This window comes from Engraulis encrasicolus, unplaced genomic scaffold, assembly GCF_034702125.1.
Source record: "Engraulis encrasicolus isolate BLACKSEA-1 unplaced genomic scaffold, IST_EnEncr_1.0 scaffold_1129_np1212, whole genome shotgun sequence".
NCBI classification, from domain to species: Eukaryota; Metazoa; Chordata; class Actinopteri; order Clupeiformes; family Engraulidae; genus Engraulis; species Engraulis encrasicolus.
In genome coordinates, this window is record NW_026944602.1 from 1 (window position 1) to 13219 (window position 13219).

The following is a 13219-nucleotide window of genomic DNA, read 5'->3' on the forward strand; positions in this document are numbered from 1 at the left end:
GCACTGTGCAGGAAATGGTCAAAAAAGTAAGTAAATCATCACTATTCACTACTTTAAATGAATCATTATGGCAAGCCGTTTAAATAAAACATCACTATGGTAAGCCGTTTATACCTTGAAATAGTGTCGGACTTTGTCCTGGAGGAACGCTGGGTTGTTGGAGACTTCTTGTCGGAATCTCTCAACGTTCTGACTGATACGCAGAAGCTCCACTGGATCCCCGTCATGATTCCAAGAGGACGCAATGTACTACACACACACACACACACACACGCACACACACACACACAGTTAACACATACACGGTACACACACACACATATATATGCAAACACCCAAACAAGAATAACACATACAGTATGTGCATAAAAACGTATGAAGGCACACACACACATCTATCTATCTATCTATCTATCTATCTATCTATCTATCTATCTATCTATCTATCTATCTATCTATCTATCTATAGCCTGTGTGTATATGTGTGTCCGTGTCTCCCTCCAATGTGTGTGTTTGTGTGAGTGTGTGTGTATGCCTTACGGATGCCAGAGCGAGTCCAAAGCTTGACGACTGGTGTTTCATCTGAATCTCGATCCTGTGCAGCAGAGCCTCGATCCGCTCCTCCTCAAACCCTTTACTAAACATGAATAATCATTCATTAATATGTATTACTACTTAATTACATGCCAAACACATATTTATTACATAATAATTAGCACTTGTGGAGCAAGTCGTCGATTCGCTCCGCTTCAGAATCTTTACTAAGTATTTAACGTAACACTTTATTTTAGGGATACATCTATTAGCACTAGTACAATGTTAATGCCTGCATAAGTAACTTGTAAGGCATGTACTAAGCAAACACTAAGACCTACTAGGTCCTTACTAAGGTTGAATTGGTAATAAATACCTTATTGTGCATAAACAAGACATTTGCGAATGCATGCCTAACAAATGTTTGATTTTGCTTAGTACATGCCTTACAAGTTACTTATACACGGACAATGTATGTATTAGTGCTAATAGATGTATCCTTAATAATTATTAATAGATGATAATCATTAATGAATACTTAGTAACAGTCAATTACATGCCAATTACATTCTAATACATAACAATCTTTGTGGAGCATGTACTTGTGTCGATTATTCAAAACCATCACTAAACATGAACTAATATACAGTCCCAAGAAAAAGTTTGTACACCCTTTGAAATTTCTTACCTTTCTGTTAAAATTGGTCATAAAACATGGTCTGATCTTTCCGGAAATCACAAGAAGGAACAACCAGAGTCTGCTTTAACTAATTCAACCCCAACATTTACAAGTTTTCATATTTTCATTGGCCATAAGATGTAAACATTCACAGGACAGCAAGGCATAAGTAAGTACACCCTAGCATTCAATAGGTTTTAACCCTAAGTTAGTCACAATAACCTCAACCAGATGTTTCCTGTAGTTGCAGATCAGATTAACAAAACAATCTGGATGTATCTGGTCTCCCTCTTCTTTAGAAAACTGCCTCTCGTCAGCAAGGTTTGTGGGATGTCTGGAGTGCATAGCTTTCTTGACTTCATGCCATATAATCTCAATTGTTTTTGTCAGGGCTTTGACTGGGCTATTCCAGAATGTGTATTTCATTATTATGAAGCCATTCTAAAGTCGATTTGCATCTAAAGTATGGGTTGTTGTCACATTTCAGGACCCATACTCTTGTGTGCTTCAACTGTTTGACAGACTATCTCACTTTTTCTGTAAAATATCTCGATAAACTTCTGAGTTCATTGTTCCACTGATAGCAAACTGAAAAGGGCCTGAGGCAGGAAGGTAGCCGCATATAATGATGCTCCCGCCACCATACTCAAAGGTGGAGATTATGTTTTGGTGAAGGTGTGGTTCTCCAGTTCAACTCCAAACATGACATTGTGTGTTCCCCTGAACAATTCAACTTTGGTTTCAACGTTGGTCTACAGAATATTTTGCAGTAATTCTCTGAAGCATATAAATGCTTTTTCGCAAACCTCAAAGGTGCAGCAATATTTTTTTGGTCAGAAACCCCATTAATTTTAGATTGGCAGAATTAATCCCATTTTTAGCTATTCTTGGTTACATCTCCTCTTCTGAATATGGTGGCGGGAGCATCATTATATGCGGCTTACTTGCTGCCTCAGGCCCTTGACAGTTTGCTATTATCAGTGGAACAATGAACTCAAATTTATTGTGATATTTTACAGAAAAAACGTGAGGAAGTCTGTCACACAGTTGAAGCACACAAGAGTATGGGTCCTGAAATGTGACAACAACCCATACTTTAGAAGCAAATCGACTTTAGAATGGCTTCATAATAATGAAATACACATTCTGAAATAGCCCAGTCAAAGCCCTGACAAAAACAATTGAGATTACATGGCATGAAGTCAAGAAAGCTATGCACTCCAGACATCCCACAAACCTTGCTGACGAGAGGCAGTTCTCTAAAGAAGAGGGAGACAAGATACAAACAGATTGTTTTGTTAATCTGATCTGCAACTACAGGACAAGTCTGGTTGATGATATTGCAACTAACTGAGGGTTAAAACCTACTTAATGCAAGGGTGTACTTACTTATGCCCTGCTCTCCTGTGAATGTTATAGCCTCATGACCAATAAAAATATGATAACATGTAAATGTTTGGGTGGAATTAATTAAAGCAGACTCTGGTTGTTCCTTCTTGAGATTTCCGGGAAGATCAGACCATGTTTTATGATCAATTTTGACAGAAATGTAAGAAATTTCAAAGGGTGTACAAACTTTTTCCTGGGACTGTATAAATCACACAGCCTTTTTTTTTTTTTTTTAATATGGGGAGGGTGTGGCTTACACTATGATGTCATCTACGGTCTCGTCAATGATTCGCTTCACGCGATCTGCGTCATCCACGGATATCCCCTGAAGACCAACGCTAAAGGATGCATTACGCGTACTGCCATCATACCTAAACACACACACACACACACACACACAGACACACACACACACAGACACATACACACACACACACACACACACACACACACACACACATTAGAGATCCCCTCAAGACCAACGCAAAAGGAAAGCCACACGAGTGCTGCCAGCATACGCATGCACGCACACACACACACACACTATACACACACACACACACACACTGATGCGCAGACGTGTGGACTCGAGTCCAGTGACTTGGACTCGAGTCTGACTCGAGTCAGCGGTGTGAAGACTTGCGACTTGAAATTTCAAGATCAGAAAGGACTTGCGACTCGACTCGACTTGCACGCCTTTGACTCGGGACTCGACTTGGACTTGACAGTTGTAACTTTCAATGACTTGGCGTGACTTGCCATGTTGGGTCTAAAAAAAAAAAGTCCAAGTCCAACCCTTGTTTTCAGAATGCAACAGCCCGCCCACATTCTTTGTTTGAATCACGTCATTGTCCTAAGCGGTGCTATGCCATTGGCGGCCGGACGCGGCTGGCCTGGACGCGGCGACCAGCGGCAAAAACACGATTAGTGAGTCTCCAGAACAAACATAGCCTACATTTTAAACCATCGCGGAAGTTAATTTATCTCCCTCTCAGCCCCAACTCATTTTGCATTCTTAATAGGGTAGGCTATGGAAGTTTGCACTGTGATCAACAAATATTTTCTATCAATGTTGTAGGAAGTGTGTGTGGTGGGGCGCTGTGATGTGCAACACGCGTCTGTAGGCTACACACGTGAAGCTCTCGCTCTCTCGCCCCTGGCTTACGACAGAAATTCAGTGAGAACCAAGCTGTCTAAATATTTTTGCTAAATGGTGATGGACATTGATTGTTGAACATTAGGCTATTTAAGCAGTTGAAATAAAAAAAGCACACACTGCTGACATAACCGAACCACAGGAATATTTATTTTCTTCAAAATGCTACTATTACCATGTCAGAACGCTATAAAGGACTTTTTTTTAGGAAAAGCACAAAAGCACAACAGATACCTCTTAATGTATGTCCTCTACAAGTCTTCTGTTGTCCAGTCTTGCACTTTAAATGTCTGTATAAGTACTGTCTATGTCTATACTGTCTATGTCCTTACCTAGATTAGTCTATGTCTAATGGGAAAGCAAGAAATGTAATTTCAAATTCTTTGTATGACCAGTGCATGTAAAGAAATTGACAATAAAACCTACTTGACTTGACTTGACGACTTAATCTATTGTTGTTTTATAAAAGAGTACGCCTATCCGTTTTGCTTTCCCTGTCCTTTATGAATGCGCTTGCCTTCAGCCCCCGAAGGCTGTTACAGTATGTTCCGCTCCCACACACTATGCTTGCGAGTCAGTCACTTCAAAGTGAAATGCAGCCTTGCGAATAATTTCCACCATCGCGGACAAAACCACGTTATGATGGATATGTGGCGAGGTAAACGTTACGAATATGGCCTGCTTTTAAGTTTCCCCCAACCCAGGATGTGTCCGTAGGCTATGGCTTGATATCCCAGGGCTATTTCACGACCACAACTCCACGCGCTGAAAATGCATGTTAAGCTCGCGCTTAGTCTAGAAAGATAACCTCTCGGTAACATTCTTTGCATTGACCAGCCACCATCGGTCGAGTATTAGAATCAATACAAAAAAGACACGTTTATACATGTCTTAGTCTTCCAGCATGCAATCGAAAATAGGCGAGCAGAGAACACTTGGTCTTGCATCCATCAAAAGAGCTCCACCGGTTGCCTACTTTAGATGCTGGGTGAATGGTTCCAAAGGGAAATAATTTAGCCTATAGCCTATTCATGACAGTCTTGCAAAGAGACAAGACAAACGACCAAAATTGTCAAATAATTGGTCAAGGCGCGAGATGAGGAATACTGCATGGCTATTGGAAAAACTTTGAAGAAACTAAGCGCAAGCAACACTGCTTCCCGCGAAGCTTGCGCATGGCTATAAACAAGCTATGCGCCCCGAACCTCACTGCTTGTTGTTCGATGACTTGAATCGAAACATTTCTAAGGACATCAGGCTATCTTTGGAATACCGCCTCAGCCAGCTGAAAGCAGAGCAGTGTCCCATGTGTCAAATGGTAAGATAATGCCATAGGCTACCTGTTCCTTGAAAGTTTTAAAACTCAGCCTTGACACACTATCATGTCAGCCACATCAGTTCAAACGCAATCTTTAATGCAGCCTATCGTGAAGTTTAAATGTAATGCGAGATAGGTTGCAAGCTACTGCTGAGCAGCGCAAGACATAGGCATGGGTCGGCTCCCGTGGATAAAAAGCATGTTCCCTCTCGCGTGCTGCTCCCAGCCCAATCCTTGCGCGCGCGAACCTTGTATCTCGTGGTGTCGACACCGCTTTATCTTATGTTTCTCACAGTTCGAACTACATGCTTCGTTTGGTATTTTGGGGGAGTTTGGAGTCGCAATTACCGCTGCTTGGAAATGACACGTTAGAGCTACACGACGCCCAGCACTGGAGAACTGGGATGTAACCCTGTTTTCCAAATTAACAAAAATTAGGAAACATAGAAGCAGAACTTTGTTTGGCTACAATCTATGACCTGGACGGTGAACTTAATCTTTTTGAAGAGACATGAACAGCATACAAGTGCCTTTGAGGGGGAGGAGAGGGCGATTGGGGGGAACAGGGAGAGAAGAGCATGGCGCGAGGCGCATATTCATTCGGGAAAAATGAGAGCGAAATGTTGGATAGGGCATTACACACCTTCCTTCTTACTACACTGTAGAAGCGCAGAACAAGGTTGCCTCGTTGCCATAACTGACATTCTGCAGCGCTAACGCCATGTTTAATTGACAGCGTGCTGGCGAATAGTCTAGTAGCCTAATATAATTAACAAGACGTGGATTAATGACTGCAAACGAAGTTCTAGTTAACTTGGACTGTGACGCAGTAAAAATGGTTGGTGGTGGGCCATTGCGGCGAGAATGTGAGGGAGAAAGCGACAATGCCGATATCAGCTTCAACAATAGTAGAGTAGAGTAGAGTAGAGTAGTAGAGTAACTTTATTGATCCCCAGAGGGAAATTCAGGAAATTCATCATTACTTTACCAGGAATTTAATCCAACTAACTAGGCCTACTTTGTCCTCATTTCTTAGCCCATATGGACAAGTGTCTACTAGGCTAAATACTGTTGGCACGTAGCCTACAGCAGACTATAGCCTAGTACTGCACCATGCATGTGCGTGCTCATTGGTGGGTTCACAGTTATGACACTGTCAATGCTCAGCTTTTGGTTCACAGATAATGGGATGAAGTGAACATCATGGACCAGCTGAGACAGGGCTGCCTGCTGAGCTGTGCTGTTAACTCATCATCCTGTCTCACATGTGTAGCCCCACCCCCCATACACACACACACACACACACACACACACACACACACACACACACACACACACACACACACACACACACACACACACACACACACACACACACACACACACACACACACACAGGGCTCAATTAAAAAAAAAAAAAGAAATTGATTACCCCTACTGTATGTCATATCTTGATGAGAATGGTGAGCTTAATATGGTACCTTAGGGAAAATGGCGTCTTTTAAAGCCAAACCAAAATGTTTACATTAGTCGAGTGTTACACTACAGTAAAGAGAGGGGGGGAGGGTGGGTAGCACCTGTAAGACATGAATAGGCTACTACTTTCACCCTTGGCCTTTGTGGGTAAATTCAAACATAGTACGCTGAAAGTGTGAATCCGCATTTTCAGGTCGGAAGTGTAATATGCCCCCCTAATGTCTTGACAAAACCTTCCAGCCAAAGCTGTCAGCGGCCCTGCCTGTGCTCCTAGTGAAAAAGTTAACCATAGTCCTGTCCTTAGCGTTATGATGCTAGAGTCTGTATAACTTACAACCTTGACTAGATATGACCGGCCCACCACCAAGACCAGGGTGGAGTAGTGGAATAGGTTTATGCCATCAGATGATGGAACGGACACACACACATACGCACACATTCTTGCAAACAGGACTATTTGCCCACTGGACAGTAAATATTTGGCATATGGTTGCTCCTTTCTTTAAGTACAAATTCACATGAAATGTATTTTTATGTGAAAAAAATATGAAATTAAATGTCATTTTACATACACAGCACAAGCAGTAGTTTGGTTTAGACTGATTTCTCTGCAACTGTTTTAGTAATTGTCATCTTTTTACTCAGGTCTCATTATTATACTAATGAATTTATGATCGAAATTGTGATTGCAAATAGAAAATCCCTTTGTGACTTGTTAAGGACTTGAAAAAAAATGAGACTTGGACTTGGACTTGACTTGGCTGGGGTACGACTTGGACTTGGACTTGACTTGGTCAGATGTGTCTTGACTTGTGACTTGACTCGGACTTGAGTGGAAAGACTCGAGACTTACTTGTGACTTGCACGTTAGTGACTTGGTCACACCTCTGCTGATGCGTACTGCCATAATACCTAAGCTCACACACTGTGTGTGTGTGTGAGTGTGTGTGTGTGTGTCTTACCCCACCAAGGAGGAGAAGTCGGAGCCAATCCCGGGTTCGACCAGTGTGCGGTAGAACGGAGAGTTGGGACCCGTCACCATTAGCGACGACAAGAGATTCAGGACGAAACTCTCAAACATGTCCGTGATGCTAAACAAAACAAATATTACAATATTACAATTATTCATTATTAACATGTCTTTTTAAAACTCAAACATGTGTGTGTGTGTGTGTGTGTGTGTGTGTGTGTGTGTGTGTGTGTGTGTGTGTGTGTGTGTGTGTGTGTGTGTGTGTGTGTGTGTGTGTGTGTGTGTGTGTGTGACGTACTCTCCCAGTAGGTAGCTGACTGTGAGTGTGTGTTGCTTGGCGGGATCGGGAGCCATGGCATCGGGTCCACAGCACACACTCGCTTCTCTCTGAAACACACACACACACACACACAACCTCTCATATTAACACACACAACATACTCTACTACACACAAACGTATTACATAGATATTATATGAGTGTTTACCGGTGTGTTCCATGGTGACTGTGCGGGCACGGCCGTGTCAGGTTCCGTCTTCTGGAATCGAGAGAGAGCCTCCTCCTCTATCTGCTGCAGGTGCTGCTCCAATGGCAGATCTCCATATGTGAAAAACCTGTGGAGTAATACAATTTAATAGTAGTTAATAATTACTACTGTCGTGTGACCGCTATAAATTGTAGAAAATTATAGTCAGGCAACTTTTGTTTTTGTTTTTGTCTTTATCGACTTTATTTGATAGGACAGTGTGAGAGGTGGACAGGAACCGGAAGAAGGGTCGGCAAAGGACCTGGGCCGGGAATCGAACCCAGGTCAGCTGTGTAGCAGACGAGTGCCCTGTCGGTTGGCCACGGCAGGGCCTGGCAGGCAACTTTCATGCCATTAAATGAGCACATTAGGAAGGCTCAGGGAAGCCTCCAAAATATCCCAGTTCTTTTCTTTTAGGCCCAAAGAGCTCTGCATCTCAGATCAGTGTTACCTTGCGTTGCTGGGGTGATAGTGTGTCTGATGAAACTCCTTCAGCTGTTGCCAGGTCAGGTCTGTGATGGCTAACGGTTCCCCTCCAGACACGTGGGCATATGTGTGGTCCGGTAACAGCAAGTTTTGGAGGTGCTGAGCATACAACTGCTCATTATTTGACTACAAGGAAAAAACAATACAATTAAAAATCATCATTAATATTGTTTTACACCCAGCACCCACATTTTTTGCAACAAATGATAAAAGATATTACTGGTGTGCATTTGCGTGCCTGTGTGCGTGCCATGTGTATTTTGGTGTGTGTGTGTGTGTGTGTGTTTGTGTGTGTGTGTGTGTGTGTGTGTGTGTGTGTGTGATGTGTGTCTGTCCTTACGAATGCTCCCTTCATCTCGTTAAAGACCACCCCTTTGAAGACCAGAGGGGATGAGGGATCCTGCGTGTCTGCGTTCTCCAAGCGCCATCCCTCCTGCCTAACAATACATCACAAAAGATTGCCAATACATCACAATATATACCAATACCAGCCTGTCAATACACTGCAATATATCACCAATACATCACAAAATATATCAATTCTTCAAAATTCTGCACTACAAGACTACTGAGAAAATATCAGCAATATATCGCAATATATCAGGATATCTGTATATGAATATCAGTCATCAGATATGTAACGGCTGACGAGGTGAGCGGTTCGATGACGCTAATGATGAGGTGGAGGCTTTGAACTATGGCAACGTGCACAGCCAGGAGAGCTCTCGAAGAAAACTCTCACACTCTCTCGAGCGCTCTCTCTCTCGGACTTTCTGTCTCTCCACTAAAGTCTAGTTCTCTTAAACAGAGGAAAAAGATGGCGTCCAGGTAGGCTGAAACACACACACACACACACACACACACACACACACACACACACACACACACACACACACACACACACACACACACACACAGACACACACAGACACAGACACACACACACACTGAGTGTTACCAGAAGTCTTGTTCTCTTAGGCAGGGGAAGAAGACGGCGTCCAGGTAGACAGAGAGAAGATTCTGGAAGTCTTTGGGGTTCTGGGTGGAGAAGGGATACATGGTGTAGTCACTGGCTATGGAGAGAAAGAGAAACAGTACATATGCATCAAGAGATATGCCACACAAAGATTCACCCACACACACACATACATACACACGCACACCAAGACGCACACCAAGACGCACACACGAGCGCACACACGAGCGCTCACATACACACACACACACACACACACACACACACACCTGTGAATGCGTTCATGAACGTAGAGAGGGATCTGTTGAGCATCTTGAAGAAGGGATCACGACACGGAAACCTGATAGATAGATAGATAGATAGTTACAGATAGATAGATAGTGCATGAAAGAGGGAGAAAGAGAGAGAGAGAGAGAGCTAGCAAGAGAGAGAGAGAGAGAGAGAGAGAGAGTAACAATACAGTACAGTCAAGTATCACAATGTCGTAGAGAGCACACACATACACACACACACCCCATTCAGAGTCGCACCCACACACATTTACAATAATGCATGCATGCACGTACGCACGCAGACAGACAGACAGACAGACAGACAGACAGACAGACAGACAGACAGACAGACAGACAGACAGACAGACAGACAGACAGACACACACACAAACAAACACACACACACCCACTCACCGTTCAGAGCCGCAGAGGACGGTGTGTTCCAAAATGTGAGGCACCCCGGTGCTATCCATAGGAGTGGTGCGGAGCTGGACACTACACACACACACACACACACACACACACACACACACACACACACCATTGTTTAGTAGTGCACACGAGTGCTATCCATAGGAGTGGTGCGGAGCTGGACACTACACACACACACACACACACACACACACACACACACACACACACACACACACACACACACACACAGAGACACACACACACACCATTGTTTAGTAGTGCACACGAGTGCTATCCATAGGAGTAGAGCTGAACTGGACACTACACACACACACATTGTTGGTGACCATTTTGAATTAAATGATAGAAGTCCGCAACACTGTTAATGCTCCCAGTGATTTATTTGCACGACGTTTCGGACCTTCGTCCTTTCTCAAGTGCAACTTCGGTGACCATTTTGGGCCATTTGTAGTTCAATAGCCACATCTTACAATAATGGGTTTCAATGGGAGAAAAGACCATACGGTAAATGGCTACCTGAAGAGGTTGTTAGCATCATCGCGGGCCGCGTGAAGATATTTTGCTCCAGTGGCGTCATGCTCAAGTTTGACGGCAGTGAGGAAAAGATCAGGAACAGAGGTCACCTTGATGGACACACACACACACACACACACACACACTTTAATTTACACACATTACGTAATTAACATGTATTAATACACACACATTAATAACACACACACACACATCAATCCATTCATAGCCATAGCCATTCACAGCCAGTCTCAATGGAACAAAAGACTACAAATGGCTACCTGAAGACTAATACCAACACTAATGGAGGGCATGGGTTTGTTGAGGTGGTATTAGATTGCGGAGGAGATGGGCTTCAGATCAGAGGGTTGCAGGTTCGAATCCCACCCTTCCACTCCCTATCTCACTCCATGGCTGAAGTGCCCTTGAGCAAGGCACCTAACCCCACACTGCTCCAGGGACTGTAACAAATACCCTGTAAAGAACTTTAAGTCGCTTTGGATAAAAAGTGTCAGCTAAGTGTAATCTAATTTAACGTAATACAGTTTGTTGTCATGGCATTGCTAGTGATAGGGGCACAGGTTTGTTTACTTTGAATAAGGGGGACCCCATTTGGGACTGCCTCCTTGCACTGGCAAGGCATCAATGCAAATGTGTTGTGTGCAGTGAGCACTGTGTGCTGTGTCAGGGCTTTCACATTACACTTAGCTGATGCTTTTATCCAAGGCAACTTAGTTATTTACAGTGTATTGGGTACAGTCCCTCCCTGGAGCAGAGTGGTGCCTTGATCAAGGGCACTTCAGCCATGGAAGGGAAGGGTGAGTTTTGAACCGGCAACCCTCTGATCTAAAGCCCATCTCCTTAACCGTTCCACAACTGCCACACACACACAGACAGACAGACAGACTGACAGACAGACAGACAGACAGACAGACAGACAGACAGACAGACAGACAGACACACACACAGTCCTGCCACCTCAGTGACGGTGAATCCATGAATCTTCTGTCCGATGGAGTATTGCAGCGCTCTCTCTGGAGCTGAAGACAAAGACGAACTCCGACATCGACCTACAACACTTTAACACACACACACACATTTTACTTCTTATGAAAGCCCACACTTTTCAAAATTGATCACTCACTCACACACAGACACACACACACACACAGACACAGACACACACACACACACACACACACACAGACACACACACACACACACAATGCAATCGCCATTCTTGGGGACTGGGGTGGCACTGGTTAATTACGGCCCCCCACCAACCTGTACTGTATTGCATGCTGTGTAATGTGTAGTATTGTGTAGTGTAGTATGTAACAGACACACAATGCAACTTTTCTGCACAATCTCATTCATTCTAACCAGGTCGTTTTATTAAAAGACTTGGAGCTTAACTTCATCTCTCTTTCTTTCTGTCTCTCTCTTTCTCTCTCTCTCTCTCTCTATCTCTCTCTCTTCTCTTCTCTCTCTCTCTCTCGCTCTCTATCTCTCTCTCTCTCTCTCTCTCTTTCTCTCTCTCTGACACAGACAGACACAGATACACACACATAACGCAACCAATGCTTCTGTAGCCTACGGTTTTTTTTAGAGAGAGAGAGAGAGAGAGAGAGAGAGAGAGAGAGAGAGAGAGAGAGAGAGAGAGAGAGAGAGTAGCAGCTACAGACACTTCCACAAAGTGTGTGAGAGAGGAGACTCTTACCTTAAGTCACGGAAGCGACGATACAACCTCGCTCCGTATTTGAACATCTTTCAATCTCTCGCTGGTTCTCTCAATCCCTTTCTCTCGCCAACTCCGACCTCTAAAAGAAAACTTGTGCACTGAGATAGGCAAAAACACTTAACACTATATCAATACACAAACAACACAAATAGCTATAGCTTCATTCTCCTCCCAGCAACGTCGTGGGTGCTTGTAAAACTGATGTAATCCACAGAAACGGCCGCAAAGTGCAGTACATTCATTACGAAAAAGTCATCCTTCACTTGTCACGTTGTTTTGCTGTCAAAGTCGCATGTTGATGACGCAAGACGTTTTGAACGTGGTGGCGTCAGAGGCAAAACACAGGAGTCTCCAAATACGCACACACACACGCTCGCACAGAGCAAGAACAGTCAGAGCAGTCAGTTAGGCATATAGGCTAAAGCTTGTCTAACAAATTAAGTGTTTAGTTGGCTTTTAAATCTGCAAATCTAAGCATTTCACCATCTATTTGCAGCTTCAAATACGCAGTCACCACAATTACAAGGCGAGTGTGTAGCTATAGGCTAAGAGATTAGTAGGTTTTTAGGGGCCAAGCAGCGAAGCTGGCGAAGGCCCCTATAGAGTTAGTAGGTTTTCTTCATTGTTAGGGGCCAAGCAGCGAAGCTGGCGAAGGCCACTACTGTTTTAGCTGGTATTCTTATTATGTCACCTTTCCTCTCCTTAGCAAGTCTATGGCAGCCCATAGAACCGTAGGTAGGAAAATGCT

The 13219-nt window shown here is 43.6% G+C and overlaps 1 protein-coding gene across 1 annotated transcript; it reads right to left on the reverse strand.

The window, feature by feature from the left end:
- Nucleotides 1-114: 114 nt before the first annotated feature.
- LOC134442070 (presequence protease, mitochondrial-like) lies at nucleotides 115-12752 on the reverse strand (the record flags this gene model as incomplete). The annotated part of the gene is made up of 14 exons (XM_063192399.1): nucleotides 12451-12752; nucleotides 11709-11808; nucleotides 10734-10840; nucleotides 10197-10277; nucleotides 9780-9850; nucleotides 9493-9607; nucleotides 8875-8971; nucleotides 8500-8660; nucleotides 8010-8136; nucleotides 7821-7909; nucleotides 7515-7643; nucleotides 2860-2973; nucleotides 541-637; nucleotides 115-249 (listed from the first exon to the last, which is right to left on the reverse strand). Coding segments are annotated over exons 1-14 (1470 nt in total), but the record flags the coding sequence as incomplete, so codon positions are not given.
- Nucleotides 12753-13219: the final 467 nt, after the last annotated feature.